Here is an 18,466-nt window from a genome sequence, read left to right as displayed (position 1 = left end):
ATCAGCCTCTGGACTAGTGCTATTGTGCCTTCTGGAAAAACCCTGGCACTAGGGGCCCTTGAGGCTCAGTTATGCCGGTGAAAGGAAGGGTTGGGGGGGCCCAGACTATTCATTAAGTCCTCCCCCAGGCAACCTTGCACATACCGCCCTACTTTCCAACATTCCTGAACTTCCTCCTCCACCAAAACCCCCATTCCATGGGTCTCTGGGACCCTACCTGTTCCTCAGGAGGGAGGAGGAGTTCGTTGCAGTCCTGTCCGCCCTGTGCGTGCTGCTGGGTCCGGACAGAGGCTTTGGATGTCCGCAGGCCACCAATGCATGTGCTGCTGTCTCCACCCCAGTCGTCTGCAGTCTCTGCTGCTCGCCGCCATGTTCAGGGAGGCATGGGGAAAATTGCAGCCACGTTCCTGGGTCTCCCAGCTTCTGCCGGACTCCAGGAAGCTTCAGGTGCCGAGGGAACGAGGGAGAGTAAGCTGCCCTGTCTCTTTCCTCGTCGCTTCTGCGGTCTTATTATTATTTATTTAATTTTTTTGCAAAGTTGAGCCGAAGCTCAGCTGGCACGTCCTGCTCTGGAGGCAGGGCCAAGCAAAACTGAAAGTTAAGGGGAATAGCACCCCCTCCTGGAAGGAACTTGCTTTGCTGGCCCTGCCTACAGAGAGGAGGAGCTATATTACCATAGGTCAGGACTGACCCATTACTGGGACCACTGGAGAAAGCTAAATTTTAATCTCTTATTTTACCTTTGGCACTTATTGAATCTTAATGCCTTCTCAGTTAAGCAATGGAAGGACAGAGCTGCACCTTTGTTGGGCTGTGTTTGTTCTCCTTTCAAGTCAGAGGTATTTCAGACCTGGGTGTGCCAGGAGGTACAAGACCTCTTAGACTAAAAGTTGTAGCCCAGAGCAGGGCTGACAATCAGAAGAGAAAGAAGACTTGCTTGGCACTCAGAAGTCTTCCCTAATTTTCCTGTTTGTATTTTCCCACCTGTATTTTAGTCACTTCGGGTTTTTTACTAGGAAGAAAAGCAAGATTTTAAAAAAGTAATTAAAATAGATGGGTGTATTATGAACTCAGAAATGCAACCAATTGTAAACTTTATATATTTTTCAATAGGTTTTTTTAGTTCTGCAGAAGTTACCAGTAATCATCAGGGCTGTACTGTTAGGCAGCCTAATTCAGAAGGAAATTTTTAAGATATAAATTTTCAATTAACTAGCAGAGAGGGTTTCTTTTTTAGCATGGAGACAGCAAATGGATTTCCCATTGAAATAATCAAATGAAACAGAGATAGATTCAGGTGGATAGATTTAGAACATGTTGGTCTGAAGTAGCAGAACAAAGTTCTGTCCAGTGGCACCTTTAAGACCAATGAAGTTTTATTTAAGGTATAAGCTTTCATGTGCATGCAAACATATCTGAAAAAGTGTTCATACACACAAAAGATCATACTTAGAAAAAAAAACTTTGTTGGTTTTAAAGGTGCCATTGGACTAGAACTTTTTTATATCCCCCCCATGTTGGGGCTGTTCCCACTCGCTCCTGGAATCCCCCCCCCTCCCTAAATCCCCCACTGGGGACTCTGAAGGACCTGGCAGCCCTACTCTGCTTTGATTCCTGACCTGCCACGTACTCTGGAACCAGCAACAGGGTTGGGTTTTTTGGGTTTTTTTGCAGTGACGAAGCCTCAGCTGATTGGCCCCCTTTGGTGGATCTGGGAGAGTAGTAGGCCCATTCCAGCAGTAAGCAATGAGGCAGTGGTGCTCCAGGCTAGATTGCAGTACAATGGCCAGGCATCAACAGTGGGTCCTGGCAGAGTCTCCACATCACTGATAGACACTGGTCTGCATTCAATTTCAGTCATCTCTGCCTGAGCCATTTCACTGTGGCTTGCAATGCCAGGTCCAGATTGTCTGGACCAGCCCCCCATCAAAAGATAGAGCTGGATATCATCTGCATACTGGTGACAACCCAGCCCATATCTCCGGACAATCTGGACAAGGGGGCACATATAGATGTTAAACAACATTGGGGAGAGAACCGCCCCCTGAGGCTCCCCTATTGCCACCCTTTGTCCCCAGCCTTGGAGAAAAGAGGTAAGCCATTGAAGGGCAGACCCCTGAATCCTCACGTCGGCGAGGCAGCAGGACAGTAGCTGATGGTCAATTGTGTCAAATGCAGCTGACAGGTCTAACAACAGCAGCACTGCCGAGTCGCCCCGATCCAGATGTCGCAAAAGATCATCCATGAGGATGACCAGTACCATCTCTGTCCCATGACCTGGACGGCAGCCAGACTGAAATGGGTCTAGCACAGAAGCGTCATGCAAAAACCCCTGTAACTGTGCTGCCACTGCCCACTCAATGACTTTATCCAAAAAGGGCAAGTTCAACACCGGCTGGTAGTTCACTGATATAGCCAGGACCAAAGATGTTTTTTTGAGGAGAGGGAAAACCAGCACCTCTTTAAGGGGCGTGGGAAAGATTCCTTCAGTCAAGGACCTGTTGATAATCTCCTGCAATGGGATTCGCAGTTCTGTTCGGCAAGCACGTACCAGCCAGGACGGACATGGATCCAAACTGCAGGTAGTGGGACGCACAGTACAGAGGACTTTGTCAACTTCCCCAAGCTGAGTGGAGTGAAATGATCCAGGATCAAATCAGAAGATGTGCTCGGAGCCTCGAGTTCGCTTATTGTATCAGAATTAGCGGGAAGGTCACGGCGGAGCGACAGGACCTTATCTGTGAAAAAATTTGCAAAGGCCTCACAGCCAACCTCCAATTCCCTATCATTTGGTTTGCTCTGTGGCAAGTTTGTAAGGGTCTGAATTGTTCTAAATAATTGGCCCAGATGAGAATTCGCAGATGCAATCTGGGTTGCAAAGTAAACCTTCTTTGCAGCCTTGACTACCATCTCATAGGACTTCATAAACAGCCTATAAGATGTTCTTGCCACCTTATCGCGAGCACACCGCCATAGTCTCTCTAGTCATCTAAGCTGCTGTTTCATCGCCGCAGTTCCGGGGTGTACCATGGCGCAAGCCGTGAGCAACAGTGAAGAGGACGCTGCGGAGCAATCTCATCGATGGCTGCGGAGAGTTTTTGATGCCATGTCTCCGCTAGTTCATCTAGCGAGTTGCCAGGGGGCCAAGGATCCCACAGAGCCATTTGAAGCCGCATAGGGTCCATCTGGCTTCCCGGGCAAGCTAAAATACGCTTGCCACCTAAACAGGGTTGTGATGGCACAACCACACAGGCCTTCAGAGTATAGTGGTCTGACCATGGCACAGCCTCAGGAGTAATCCGGTTCACTGCAATCCCCGCTGCAAAAATTAATCCAGCGTGTGCCCAGCCTGATGGGTAGTATTTGTTACACACTGGGAGAGCCCCAGTGTCGCCATGGATGACACTAGGTCCATTGCCCATACAGAGTCTGCATTATCGGCATGGACACTGGAATCGCCTAGGACCAAAAGCCGTGGGAATTCCAATGGCCAGCCTGCTACAGCCTCCATCAGGGATAGTAAGGCACTGGCCAATGCAGTAGGCTGTCATTACACAAACCAGATAGCCAAGCCCTCCCCCACATCTCATCTTGAATTACATGTGTATCAAATGTCCTCCCTTTTTGACCCTTTTGATTTGAAGGGCTTCAGATCTGCTGCAAGCTCATAAGCCAAACCTCTGCTTGATGTTACATATCAAGCAGGACACACACTATTTGTACAGTACCAGTACTGGGATCATCCTTGCTTTGTTACAGTGAAAAATAAAATACATATTGCATCAGTGAAAAAAAATTAAGACAAGTTTGTATGCTATATGTTCTCCCACAATACTGGATCTGGTACATTAAGAAAAAGAAATATTGCTGCCTCTACAACTTGTCTATTTGACTTGTATATTATAAATTTATTTGCAAAAGCTATCACATCACAAAATGGGAACAAGAGATTTCCACTAAGAAGAAACACTTCTCCATATGCCAGATATTTTTAGGGCCACCATTATGAAGTATAAAACTATAAGTAATAGAATTCGGACAGATAACACTTCTCAACTTACTTTTGATATCTTATTCTTGCTATCTCCTGTCAAAAACGCCAAATTATTAATTTCATTCTGAATCACAAAATTTTGTTCTTCTCTCTTGAAGTTCTGAAAGAAACACATAATGGATTTCTGAGCATTTATGAAAAAAGATATAGTACATTTGCATTTCGTAAATATGCACCACCATATATCTAATTCTGGGACTGGTCCATAGAGAGTGGATTTAAAAAATCAGCTAAATTGAACCAGAGAGAAGCAGAGGATTTCTCTATAAGCCAGAAAAATCTGAAATCTAGCATGTGGAATTAATGCCCCCCAAATAATAGAAACAACATATATAGTTTTAAGAAAAGAATGCTCAGTGAGCTCCCATAAGACTATGTTCTGAGAAGACAGTGGTCATTTTGGGATTGCTAGGCAACCTCCAAAATTTTTTTTTCAGCCCCCCAAGCTTTGACTTCTGTAAATAAAGTTATGGGGAGGGGGTGGCAGGGGTGAACTGAGAAGCCAAAACAGTACTGAAAAAGGTTCTATTCCTTCTCCTAGAAGTGACCACCAGCAACTTGCTACCTACCCACACAATTCAGCTGACCTGGCAGCAGCCATCCTGCCCAGCAGTGATGGTAGTCATTGTATGACTTGTCCAGGCCAAATATTTCTACGCTGCTTCTTCAGAGTCCTGCTCAAGGTGGCTGACAATTAAAAACCACAGTATAAAACAGACAATTGGTCATAAAAGGTATAAAAATTGTCCATAAAACAGAGCAGAGCATTGAAAAAACTAAGATAAACCCTTAATTATAAGCCTGAGTTAAAAGATAGGCTTTAGCTTGGAACCTACAGGAAAATAAAGTAGGTGCCTGGTGATCCTCAAGGAGTTGTTGCTGTTCAGTCGCACAGTCAAGTCCGACTTTTTGTGACTCCATGGACAAAGTCATGCCAGGCCCTCCTATCTTCCACCATCCTCCGAAGTCTGCTAAAATTTGTGTTAGTTACATCAGTAATGCTGTCCAGGCTTCTCATCTTTTGCTGTCCCCTCCTTCTTTTGCCTTCTGTCTTTCCCAGCATCAGGGACTTCTCCAGGGAGTGCTCCCTTCTCATTTGGTGGCCAAAGTATTTGAGCTTCAGCATCTGACCTTCTAGGAAACAGTCAGGGTTGATTTCCCTTAAGACTGACTGATTGGATCTTGCAGTCCTCAAGGAGTAGAGCATTCCAAAGGCAAAGTGCTACCACAAAGAAATGTTCTGTCTCTAGTCACTTTAAAAATGGAGGCACAGATAGCAGGGCTTGAGAGACAGATCTTAACTGATGGATGGGAGAATATGGAAGGAGACTTCTAGTACCCTAGCCTGGGCCTTAAAAGTAAGGCCAACACTTTAAATTGTGTCCAGAAACAGTGCTGATCTTTCAGCAAAGGAGTGAAAGGATCCCTGTAGCCAACCCAACAGTAGCCTGGTCAATGCATGTTGGATCAACTGAAGTTTCTGAACTGTTTTGAAAGGCAGCTTCACATAGAGCACCTTACAGTAGCCTAATCTGTAAATGTACAGAGTATGGGATACTATGGCGAGATAATGCTTTTCGAGGAATGGCCATAGTTGGCAAACCAGCTGGAGCTGATAAAGGCTGTTACATGCAATGGAGGATATCTGAGCCTTCAACCATAAGCCAGAATTTAGTAACACCCTCAAACTACAAACCTGTTCCTTCAAGGAGAGGGTGATCCTCTCCAGGGCAAGCTGACTCTGCAATCTTCAAGCAACTTTTCCACTGACCAACAGCACCTCAATCTGAGCTTCACTTTACTGGCCCTCATCCATCAAAATAAATAAAAAGCCTTCTCAAAATACCTATTCAGGATTTTCACAGACCCACCTGGTTTAACTATTAAGAAGTAGAGCTGAGTGTCAGCTGGATATTGGTGGTACCTCATTCCAAATTCCCAGTTTCACGTAGATGTTAAATAGCATGGAAGCTTAGACAGAATCCTGTGGGACCCTATAGTATAAATGCCATGCAGCCAAACAGCAGTCCCCCAGCACCACCTCTTGTAATTAGTTGGTACACACTCTCCAGACACTCTGCCAGTGAGGGTCATCAATCAGGACAATCAAGACTGTTTCTGTCCCAAAATTAGGCCTATATCCAGATTCAAATGGTTCTAGATAACTTGGTCGTACTGTTTCTGAGGAAAGGCTGCCAGTGGGAGGGAAGGAAGGAAGGAAAGCTGAAGACTGGGGGCCATATAAAAACAGGCTGGCTGGTAAGCTGGAGGGACAGAAGGAAGCAAGGAAATGGAAGAGGCTATTGGGACTTCTGAGGAAGGAAAGGAGAAATAGCAGGGGAGGGGATATGGGGGAAATACGCAAATCCTTGTGGCAACCCTGCATGTATAAGCATGAAATCTGAAACCACAACTTACATGTGATTTACACCAAAGAATGAAGACTTCAGCTACCATCCGGAAAAGTTCATCAGAATCTGTATCTGGTTTTTTGAGCCAGTTTGATCTGAACAGAAAAGTGATAAAAACACACCATTAGAACTTTTGTGCTGAACCCCCAGTTCTTGCTACTTTCCTCCACCATTGCTTTCTTTAGAACTTTATTTTTGACAAAAGCAAGAGGTGATTAGACAACAATGGTTCAGTGTTGGCTAAAGGTGTGTATATCAATAGGTTTAGAGAAATCATCTTTATTGATGATTAAACTGGGGCTGCAAACATTGAATATATTAGGATGTTACTATTAAAATATCTGCTATCAAATCAATATATTTATTCATTTAGAGTCCACACAAGCAGATAACGGCTATATATAATTTGAACTGTATTTATTGAACTGGCTTTATTTGACATGTAGCGTGCAAAGCCTCATCCCAGGATTCATCCTGGAATTAATCCTCAATTTACCCTGCCTTCCACAAGAACATGCGTACTATGACTATTCAACAAAAATTACCTGCTACTTGGCCACTAGTTGGTGACTAACATGAACATATCTATATATCTAACACAGAAGATGGACATTTTGACTCAACCTGTTTGACATTAAAATTTGCAGGTTGGGCCCATTTACACAAAAAGATTGTTCAACAAACTTGGGGACTTCAAACGAACATGGGGGGGGGGGAGGTTTAAATTCAACCAAAACAGAGTGAGGCTGTGTTTGAGTACAGAATTTCATGGCTGTTATCAGCTGGTCTCATCACCCTCCTCACAGAGGAGGAAGCAGTTGGAGAAGGAGTAGCGGCTGCTGCCATCACTTGAGCTGGGCAGGTGGAGGCTGTAAGTGGAAGGGGAGAGAAAGGGAGGAAGAGCGGGGGACTGAGGTAATGGCTGAACTTCTGGTGGGCAGGCGGGCTGGCAGTGAAAGAGGAGTGAGGATTGCTGCCCCCTCTGAGCTGTAGAAGAAGGTAGAGTGGCAGCCAACAAGTGGGTAGCCCAGTGAGTAGTCCGGGGGCGGGGGGGAGAAAGAAAAAGTGAAAGTAATGAGAATGTGTGTGAGAGAGATAGGAAGGATGTGAGATAATTAACAAGTATGTGTGTATTTGTGCATGAGAAACTGGAGGGACTGAGAAAGAAAGAAAAATTGACAGTTTGTGTGTGTGCGAAAGAGAGAGAGAGATAGAGGGATGGAGAAAGAGAAATTAAGAACAGAGTGTCTCTGTGTTTGAATATAGTAAGAAAGCAAAATTAACAACAGCGTGTATGTGATATGGGGGCATTCGGGTGCATGAGAGTGTGTATGTGTGTTTCAGGAAGCATTGGAGATGCTGAAAGAGAGAGAGAGAGCCTGATAGCAGGGGATGGGGAGATATAACAAGATAGGGTGGCACTAGAGGAGGAAATAAGGGAGAACACTAAGAGAGAGAAACAGAAAGATTTGGGTGGGTAGCCATGTTGGTCGAAGTAGCAGAAAACAGGCTGAGTCATTCAGTTCATTATTATATAATAATAATTATATAATAAGCTAATTTGCTGCCATTCACAGATCTTACCAATGGCCTTCATCCATCCTTAGCTAGGTGTAGTCTAACTGCTGAGTTGCTTATGCAAGTTGACTCTAATCAGCCCTTCCTGATAACACACTGCTGACCCTCTACCTATATGTAATGTTTGGTGACATCTGTTTTAATGTCAGGGCCAGATCTAGGGGGGGGGGAGAGGGGGATGCTTGCCCCGGGCACCAACGGAGGGGGGTGCCAAATCGGGTATGGAGTCCATTGTATTCTATGGGACCATAAGATGGAATGGCCCATAAGGGGGCATCATTTTTTAATTTTGCCCCCCCCCCAAAAAAAAACGCATGTAGATCTGGTCCTGTTTAATGTTATCTAAAAAAGTGTGCTTGCACATGAAAGCTTATGCTCAGAATAAAACTTTGTTGTTCTTAAAGGTGCCACTGGACTCAAACTTTGTTCAGAGAGGCAGAAAGTGAGAGAAGGGGCGGAGGTAAAGCGAAGGAAGCAAAAGCAGAGGGAATGTGATGGCCGCTCCCACAATTTCCTTGTGGGTTCCCACTTGTATATTGTAATATTCATTTTTCATAAAATCTTACAAGCATTCTAAACTTAAGCACAGCTTTTATGTGGTACCATTGGAGTTACTTTGTAGCAGTATTTATGCAGATTTGTAAAGAGGTTGAACCATGGACACTTTGCAACAGAACCAGCGGCCATTTTAAAGACTAATGTGTACTAAACTTTTACTGAATAGAGCCCACTTCAGGAGATACACCAAGAAGTGCAAAAATTTTATTTTCCTTGACTGACACACTTTTCATAAAACAAAAAGATTCAGTAAAGGTTGAATTTTATACATCTAAGTAGGACTTAACATGCCATTGGCCAGTCAAAGGCAAGTTTTCAAGGGCAGAGAATGTTTTACACTTTAATATGCATTGTTGGTTTTTCCTATTAAGCAATTCTGGGTATTCGCAGAATAGCTTTACAGTTGGGCAAGTTAATAGGTAAGCTATTTTACAAGGCTGAATATCTACTGTAATGCTGAATTAAACTGCTTTTGGGAGGGGGTTATGTCCTCTATATACTTCCCATGTATCCCTAATATCTGGATTCTTCTGTTTATATACTACTACAGCCAATTTAAATTGATGTTAAGGCAGGCATTCAAATTTTCCTTTCTCTGCCTAACCTAAATTTAGTGATGCTTGAGGTCAGTAAAGCTCTCTTCATCCCATTCCTTATTGATTTATTCAGGAAAGTACTCCAGTCTTTCTTGTGTCAAGTGTCAAAGCTATCAAACTTCCTACTTGCATTGTGCTTGCTGGCATTAGTTAACACTATTTGTTGATCCATGAAGTGACCTTGACTTGCCTAGTCTAGAGAGGGATTATTTGTCCTGTCTTTTTGTCCAAAAATAGGGTGATTACACATCACCTGACTTTTCTACTTTATGGTTCCCTTTCACACATCGAATTTACATGAAGGAAGAACACTATAAAACAAGTTTACTGTTTGCATTTAGGAAGGTGTAAGAAAAATGACTCTTCCTAGCAACAGAAAATATTTTACTTTTTCATATTATCTTCTTTGCTACTCAGTTTCTTGGTCAGCTACTGATTTCCATCCTGTTAAAGAATGAGGTACATGATGTAATTTTTTTCATTTCCTGTAACTGGTAATTTGAGGTAAATCAAAATATAAGGAAAACATAATTTAGTCACAATACTATTATTTAATCTATTATTGTACTTGAAACAGTGCAGTATTTGGGCTGATATGATTTGAAAAGGAAAATGGAGATAAATATTCTTGATTCTTACCCTGGAATTTTCCTGAAGATTCCTAGCAGTTTATTCACCAATCCCTTCCCTTGCTCAGAGACTATAACAATCTATACACAACAATAAAAGCTTTGAAATCAATATATGTACAGGGGAATAGGCACAAGTGCATTTCCTTCTCCCCCAGTATGACTGCAAGAATAATGAGCACAGAAAGTTTGGATTGAGGAAGAGTACAGATGTAGGCTCTGACCCTATGATCAGGAATGCTGCTTTCTTAAACATTCTAGATCACAGGGCATACACATCCTATGGATGTAACTTTCATGAACACAAACCAGTGATCATGATAATGCACTAGGAGGAGACCAACTTGACTCCTCCCTTAGTATATACTGATTCCAACATGTGCAGTGCTGTGCCAATGAGGGCTTTTGGATAAATTGTCTTATCTGCATCAAAGAAAATTTAGAAATTAACTTTGATAAAAACAAAAGTACTAATCTTCTCTAAATCCAAACTAAAAAAAATGCATTATTTATCCTTGCATAGAAATTCAATTGAGATAGTAAGAAATTTCAATTACCTCAAGGCTATGTTTACACAAAATCTCTCTTGGGATTTGCAAATCCATATGTTAATATAGAAGTTAAATTCCTCCTTTATGTAGTTTAAAAAAAATCATTGCAAAGGAAGGCAATTGGTCCAAGCACTTATGATCCTTTATATAGCAATTATAGTTTGGTCATCAGATATGCTGCTCCAGTATGGTATACTGGTCATATAGAATATCTTGATTTTCTTCAGGTCAAATTCTTTAGAAACCTCTCATGTATTCCATGGTGTGTCTCCTCCTCCACTTTGTGATTACAGCTGGGGCTTCCAAACCTATCTACCATTATTTATTAATCTGTCATTAAATTTCAGTGTTCTCTTTTTGAGCTGTCAATAGCTCCTGTTTTGTTTTGGTTGTTAATTTCAGGTACCTGTGCATCTACCTGCAGTAGGAATTTAGAATAAAACTTTCCCTCCCAATAGAGCAACTTAAAGCTGCAAGGAACAGTACTAGGAAAGAAAGCTGTAAAAAGTTTCAAAATAAGATCTTAAATGAAGATTGGTCCTTGGTGCTCCATTTTAACTTTAAAGGGACTGCATAAAACAGCCTAAGACACTCAGTTGTTTTTGCGGCTTTTACAGGGAACAGAAAGCAGGGGCTGAAAGGGACTTAGAGTCCCTTTAAATCCCTGCTTTCTGTTCCATCCACAAACCACCATGAACTGCTTAAAATTGTGGAAGTTTGCAACAGTAGACTTATCATGAACTTTTCGCAAACCACAAACAGTGCAAAATTTGGGACAAATTTTGTTTTGTGGTTCAATTTGCACCCATCTCTAGTACTAACTTCCATAATCTTGTCATGAGTCTGACCATTTTGAAAGTATCTCAATCTGTCATTAAAAGGGGATTTCAGCCTTATGAGTATAGAAAAACAAATTAAGAACATATGACTCCATTTTATGTTGTTGTTACTGTTTATTCAAGTTATTTAATTGTCCTATCCAAACCAGGTTGGGCTCTGGGCAATGTACATCAAGTAAAAATACAAGTTAAAAATGCAAGTAAATGCACAGGTAAAACAACATAATACAAAATAAGCAATGAAATGTCAAGTATCACGATGGCATCTTACTAATTAAGTTATGTTCCAGAATATGGAAGCATACAGGGGAGAGGGTGAAAGCCATCTGGGGGGACAGAAAAGGAAGGTGCCAACTGTTGCTGTCCTCAGTCAAAAGCCTGGAGGAACATCTCTGCCATACAGGCACTGTGGAATTATCTAAGGCAATGATCTTTCTAGGGGTACCGTGAGATGTAGATGTACCACGACGGCATTCAAACCCCTCCCCACCACCTCCCTCCAACCAGGCTGGCCAGGTGCAGGGTGACTCCAAAAAAAGCATGCACACAAGGCTGGCAGTGCTGCTGCAAAGAGGCTCTGCCTGGCCCCACCTCCTAAATGCCCTTCTTTTTGCACGTGCTGTGCCGATCAGCAGCAGACTATGAGCAGAGCAGGACGTGTCGCCTGCTGCTACTGCTGCCAATGCCCAAGACCTCTTCCCCTTTTTCACCAAGCCACCAGGCAGATCTCCCAGTTGCCTTCCTCCTCCTCCATCCCTCAGACTGATGGCTGGGTGCTGCAGCCAGCCCTAGTATTGAGTTGACAGCAGACTGGTAAGCAGCAAGTTCAGCAACATGCTGTGCCACGAGGAGGGCATGTGGGGAAAAGTTGGATAGGCGGGCCTTGGGGGCCAGGGCTCTTGAGGCTGCTGTGTGTGATTCCATTTGCACAGAGGGAGCGGAAGGCAGCGAGGCAAGGCAAGTGCACAGAGCCGGGACTACTGGGAAATAAGTGGCTTGAGGGGACAGAGAGGTGAGGCAGAGAGCGGGTGCTGTGTGGATGGCCTCATCAGCGATGGCAAGAGCTTTGCCCCTCTTCTCTAAGGCACCATAGAGAGCAGTAGCAGAGACTTGAGCATGTAGAAGAAGAATTGCAGATTTATACCCCGCCCTTCTCCCTGAATCAGAGACTCAGAGCAGCTTACAATCTCTTATGTCTTCTCCCCCCACAACTCTGTGAGGTGGGTGGGGCGGCGTGATAACAATTTTTTAATAGACATGATATAGATAGGGCTACATTACAAGACTGGGAATGGGGGCTTTCCAGCCCGAATTATGAACATCTTTGGATTCCTGCAGTCGCACAGCATTGGGTCATTCAAACCAGTGGGGGCTTGTGATTGGTCTAGGGCTGCAGAGATTTGGAACCCACAGCCCTTTGTTCCCAAGTCCTCATGCTCAGTCCGTATGGCTCCAATGAGCCGGCAGGCACACCCAAAGTCTTCACTTGGGTCCACATACGTAACATTCCTCCCCACTTAGTTCGCAAGCCCCTAGTGGACATAGTCTTTTAGGTATGCGGGCTTGCAATGCTCTTGTGTTGACCGCCTGAGCGCTGGTGTGGGCGGGGACACGGTGGCAGCTTCCAGTGCCCTGGGTGTAAGGCTTGGTGCCGAGGGAATCTCGGCTGTCATAGCTGGGTTCCCCGCAGTCTCTTGTTCTGGTAGTAGCCCTGGCTGCTCTGCTGTCTTGGGTGCTGGCAGGGGTGTTGCTGCTGGTCTTTCTGCTTCCTCCGGCTCATATGATGTGGCGTTTGCCGTGGCTGTCGGATTTGCAATGCTCTCGTCCCCCTCCCCTCTGGGCGACTCACATGCCTGTAATTGGTCAATGTTCCGCCTCATCGTGAACCCCCCCTTGGATGTAACCTCGTACATAATGGCACCCAATACTCTGAAAACCCATGCTGGTATCTATGCTGCCCCCCCCCCCCGAAGTTTTTAGCAAATACTAAGTCCCCTGTGTCAAACCCCCTGGGCACCCAGACCGCTTCTGGCACCTCTTGTAGATCAGAAGCTTGGTCCAGGTGCATGCGGTCAAGCAGGGTAGTCAACTGCCGACCCATGAGCAGCTTGGCTGGGCTGCGGGGCTGCAGCCGGTGACGGTGCTGGGGGTGGATTGTTCTGCCAGGAGGCACTCGGCTAAGAGAGCTTCCCACTCTCCATGTGACCCACACCATCCTCTCTGCTTGGCCATTGGTGGCGGGATGAAAAGGGGCTGACCGTATGTGCTTTATTACGTTCTGGCCACAAAAATCCTGGAACTCAGCCAAGGTGAAAGCTGTCCTGTTATCTGATACCAGTGTATCCGGGAGGCCATGTGTGGCAAAAACCCTTCGGAGGGCCCCTAGTGCTGCCCGCGTGGATGTGGATGCTACTGGAACTACCACCATCCATTTAGAGTAGGAGTCCACAATAATGAAGAATACCTGCCCCTGGAATGGCCCTGCGAAGTCGAGGTGCAAGCAGGACCAGGGGTTGCAAGTGGACTCCCACTGTTGTGCTGGGGCATGGGGCAGCACTAGTTGGGTCTCCTGGCATGGCTGACATCTGGCCACCCAGGATTCAATTGCTTCGTCTATCCCGGGCCACCACACATAGCTGCGGGCCAGCGCCTTCATGTGCAAAATTCCCGGGTGGATCTCATGCAGTGCTGTTAGGACTCGCTGCCGCAGTACTGGGGGCACCACCATCCTACTTCCCCACAACAGACACCCTTTATGCACAGACAGTTTGTCGCTGCAGGATGCACAAGCCAAGAATTCTAAGCCCACCCGGCCTTCTGGTCACCCCCTCCACACCTAGTCCAGAACTCGGGATAGAGTTTTATCTTTCAAGGAGCAGCAGGCAATGTCCTTAGCATGCACCGGGCGGTCTGGGAGGGACTCCAGCGACATGATCTGGAATGCTGGGGCTGGATCTAGGTCCGTTGAGGACATCAGCAAGTGGCTCAGGGCATCAGTGTGGCCCATCGCCTTTCCCAGGCAGTACTTAAGGTCGTATTGGTACCCCATGAGGAAGATGGACTACCTCAACACCTCCAGTGAAAGCATTTGGGGCGTTTGGCGGTCAGGGGCAAACAGGCCCAGTAGGGGCTTGTGGTTTGTCAATATGGTGAAGGGCTGGCCATACAAGAAATTGTGGAAATTTTTAACCCCCACCACGATGGTCAGGCCCTCTTTGTCTATATGAGCATAGTTTCGCTCCAGTTTCTGTAGAGTCCTCGAATAGTAGGCTACTGGAACCTCGCGGCCACCCGGTAGTACTTGGGTCAGCATGGCACCCACCCCGTAGGGCAAAACATCGCACGCTAAAACTATGGGCAGCTTCTCGTTGAAGTGCGCCAGCAAGCTGTTGGAAGTTAAAATGTCCTTTACAGCCTGGAAAGCAGCAGCTTGCTGGTGACCCCAAACCCATGGTGCCTGTTTGTCCAACAGTCTGTGTAAGGGCTCAGCTACCGCTGCCTTGTGGGGGAGGAAGGTGTGGTAGAAATTGAGAATTCCCAAGAAGGATTGTAATTCCACCTTGGTGGACGCCGGCACATCACAAATGGTCTTTATTTTATCCTGGGATGGGTGAATGCTGCTCACATCCACCGTATACCCCTGGAAGTCAATGGAGGGCACCCCCAACACACATTTCTTCCGTTTCACCTTCAACCCAGCCCCGTCGAACCTCTGCAACACAGCCTGGAGGCGGCCAGCGAACTCCTCTTCCATGGCGACGGCTATCAGCACATCATTGGAGAATGGTTGGACCCCGGAAATACCTTTAAGAAGGGAGTCCCATCAGGTTCTGAAAGATTCCCAGAGCCTCACTGACCCCGAACTGCAAGCGCTTTTCTCTGAAGGCCCCCCCGGTGCGTAAGCATCATTTGTGCCTCTGCTGTAGTGGTGTCCACAGGGAGCTGTTGGTACGCCTATGCCAGATCCAGTTTCTCAAAAAATTTTGCCCCAGCTAATGATGCTAGCATGTGGCTCACCACTGGAACCAGGTAGGCATGGCCCTGCAGTGCCTTATTAATCGTGCATTTGTAATCAGCACAGATGCGGATGCTGCCATTAGACTTGATCGGGGTGACGATGGGGGTTTCCCACTTTGCATTCGCTACTGGTTCAAGGACCCCTTGGGCCACAAGGCAGTCTAGCTCCTCTTCAATCTTGGGTCTCAACACTAGGGGCATGCACCTGGCCTTCAGCTGTATGGGCTGCACGTTCGGGTTTAGCTGTAGCGCTACAGGGTCCCCTGTATACGTTCCCAGGGTTCTGTCAAACACAGCAGGGAAACTCCTCGCACAAGGTTTGGAAGTCTCTTTGAATGGGGGCATGGTAGATACCCATTACTCATATCCTTAGGGCTTCGAACCAGGCCCGCCCCAGGAGGCTACTCAGGTCCCCCTCCACTATGATTAGGGGAAGCTTGCTCTTGAACCTTCCATATGTAACCTGGACCAGGCCCACTCCCAGGACTGCAACCTCCCACTTTTGAAAATCGCGGACTATAAATGAGGACGGTTGTAGTTGGGCCTCTCCGCCTGGGCATAACCCCCTAAATATGCAGGCTGAAATGACCATCTGGCCTGCCCCCGAGTCTACTTCCATTTTGCAGGGCTTGCCATCAATGAACACAGTCATGTGGTACTTATCAGGGGATGGAAGGGGCAGTTGGCATACCTGGGTCCCCGTTGTGGAGAGCACCTGGATGTCGTCCATGAGTGCGACCTCATGGCGGTGGCCATCTTGGCATGGAGGTTTCCCTTGCCACAGTGCCGACGATCAGCAGACCCAGGCCAGATGCCTGGCCTTTCCGCACATGTGGCAGGTCGTTCTCCGGAACCTGCAGATATGTCGCTTGTGCGGCTCCCTGCAGCTGGCGCAGGTCTTGGGGGTGGTTGTTTCAGTCACCCATGCCCATGGCTTTTGCCAGCTTTTCTGGTGCAGCTTCAGGGCTTCGTCCCCGTCCGAGTCTTCCGACTGTGGCCGGTCGCAGCTGGTGAGTGCTGGTGCCTGGGCGGCGGGCCTTCTCCTTACTCGCATCCTCAGAGGTGGTGGCTATCTATAGGGCCTTCGCTAGGGTAGGATCATCTTTCGTACCAATTTTCCTATGTACCTTCGAGTCCCGGAGGATGTGATTGAACTTCACGATCAGAGCTTCTTCAAGTTGCGCACCGTAGTCCACCTACCTTCCCATGTCGTGCAGGCGGGCCAGGAAGGTTGTGGCCATCTCATTTGGCTCCTGGAATCTGTCGAGGAACTGTAGCACCGGGTGAGGTGGGTAGGCTTCGGGACGAAATGGCCGGACAGCGCCTTGATAATCTCATCAAAGAAGGATGCTTTGAGCGTTCCTGGTGCAACCAGGCCCTCCGCGAACTATAGGGTTGCGATTCCGCAGTTGCTCAGCAGGATGGCCTTTTTGATTTCTGGTTCATCATCCTTGATTTGTTGTGCCACGAGGTGGTACTTGAGGCTTTTGACCCAGGCTTCCCAGGCCTCGGGCTGCACTATGTCAAACTCTGGAATGGAGTTTTGCAATCCGGACGCGGTGGCCATGGTTGGGCTGGGCGGCAGTGCTTGTTGCGCGGTGGTGCTGGAGCTCTGCGGCTTGGCAATGCTGGTTGGTCCTGGGCCTCGCTCATCTGGATCCCATCCTCATCGCCACTATAATATAGTGTGTTCAATGCATGGAGGAGTTGCCAGTTGCGTGATACAAGTTCTTTAGTAGACATGATATAGATAGGGCTACATTACAAGACTGGGGATGGGAGCCTACCGGCCCAATTTATATACATCTCTGGATTCCCGTGCTCACACAGTATTGGGTCATTCAAATCGGTGGGAGCTTGTGATTGCTCTAGGGCTTCAGAGATTTGGATCCTGCAGCCCTTTTTTCCCCAAATCCCCATGCTCAGTCCATATGGCTCCAATGAGCCAGCAGGCACACCCAAAGTCTTCACTTGAGTCCACATACATAACAATGGACATTATAAATTGTGCACTAAATGTTTGGCTGCACACTTTTTGTGGGAGAGTGATAATTCAACTAGTGAGGTTTTGAAGGACATATTGTGCTTAATACACCGGTACCTGTGCTATTGTATTACTCTTGGATGAATGGCTGCAAAGTGGTAGTGTACCCAATCAAGGGCTAACCATACTGTGTTAAGCAGAGTCACAACCTAAACCTACAGACATTGATGAATTTAGAAGGGCGAAACTCCGTTTAGGATTGTACTTTTAATATGTTTTTTCCTACATGCTGCTCATATAGATTTTAAGAACTCACATTGGAACTTTGAATGTAAAGACTACACTGGCTAGAAGAAGCATTCAGTTAAAAAGGTGCTTTCTTCTGCTGCCAGTCATATATGAATGAACCCATACTGTTGTCTGATAAAGTGTGCTTTTAGCATACAAAAGCTTACATTCACAAGTTGTGCATTCCAGGCTAGCATCAGTTCTGATACTGAAAATTTTTGTGTTGCAGTTTGGTGGACATTTATAAATTACATTCCAAACAGTTTCTTAACACTACTGTTGGGTCTTGCGTCTGTTGTGTGCTTTGAAGAATTTTAATATCACACTATTTTGTCTTAATTTAAGTTTACATTACATTCATTTTCACATCGTTAATTAATGAATAAACAGAAACTTAACTGCAATAAACTATTATGTCTCTCACGTAACTAGAAAGTAAATCAATTTTTTAAAATAGGTTTTTTCCTCAAGGGTACCATGAGATATGAAGAGTGAGGTCAAGGGTACCGCTACATCAAAAATGTTGGGAAACACTGGTCTAAGGTCTTGCAGGGCCCAGATGAAATCTGGCAAAGCAGAGCGTTCCACCAGTTTGAGGTCTGGATTTAATGGGGCAATTAAACTAGTCGAATATATTATGAACATGTGGATACTTAATACTTCATTTAATCAGTTTATATCCAACACCAATAAGAGTGAACATAAGAGCATAAGATGAATGAAAGAGGAGCTCACTGATTTTTACATGGTTTTCCCTCTAGTTACTATCCTGAGAACCACGTTCCACAGTTGCCAAGGAATTCCATGCTTCAGTAACAGTGTTCTTAGGGTACAGTACATTGTAGAGGGAATATAAAGGTGGGAATGCTTTGAGCAGAGAGCAACACCGCACTGCTTTGGATCTCCCTCTGCCAATGCTTCTGTATTTGGATTATGCTGTTTTGCTTCTCCTGTCAGCTGT

General features: G+C 45.9%; 1 protein-coding gene across 1 annotated transcript in view; it reads right to left on the bottom strand.

Moving 5' to 3' along the window:
- Positions 1–18,466, bottom strand: part of RYR3 (ryanodine receptor 3) — a 721,882-nt gene that overhangs the window by 197,789 nt on the left and 505,627 nt on the right. The window contains exons 68-69 of the mRNA XM_060262621.1: positions 6,473–6,560; positions 4,062–4,154 (exon numbers count right to left, since the gene is read on the bottom strand). Of these exons, the coding sequence (XP_060118604.1) occupies positions 4,062–4,154; positions 6,473–6,560 (181 nt within the window). The remainder of the gene's footprint in view (positions 1–4,061; positions 4,155–6,472; positions 6,561–18,466) is intronic.

Source organism: Heteronotia binoei, chromosome 21 (assembly GCF_032191835.1).
Source record: "Heteronotia binoei isolate CCM8104 ecotype False Entrance Well chromosome 21, APGP_CSIRO_Hbin_v1, whole genome shotgun sequence".
NCBI lineage: Eukaryota > Metazoa > Chordata > Lepidosauria > Squamata > Gekkonidae > Heteronotia > Heteronotia binoei.
This window is presented reverse-complemented; position numbering and strand designations above follow the sequence as displayed.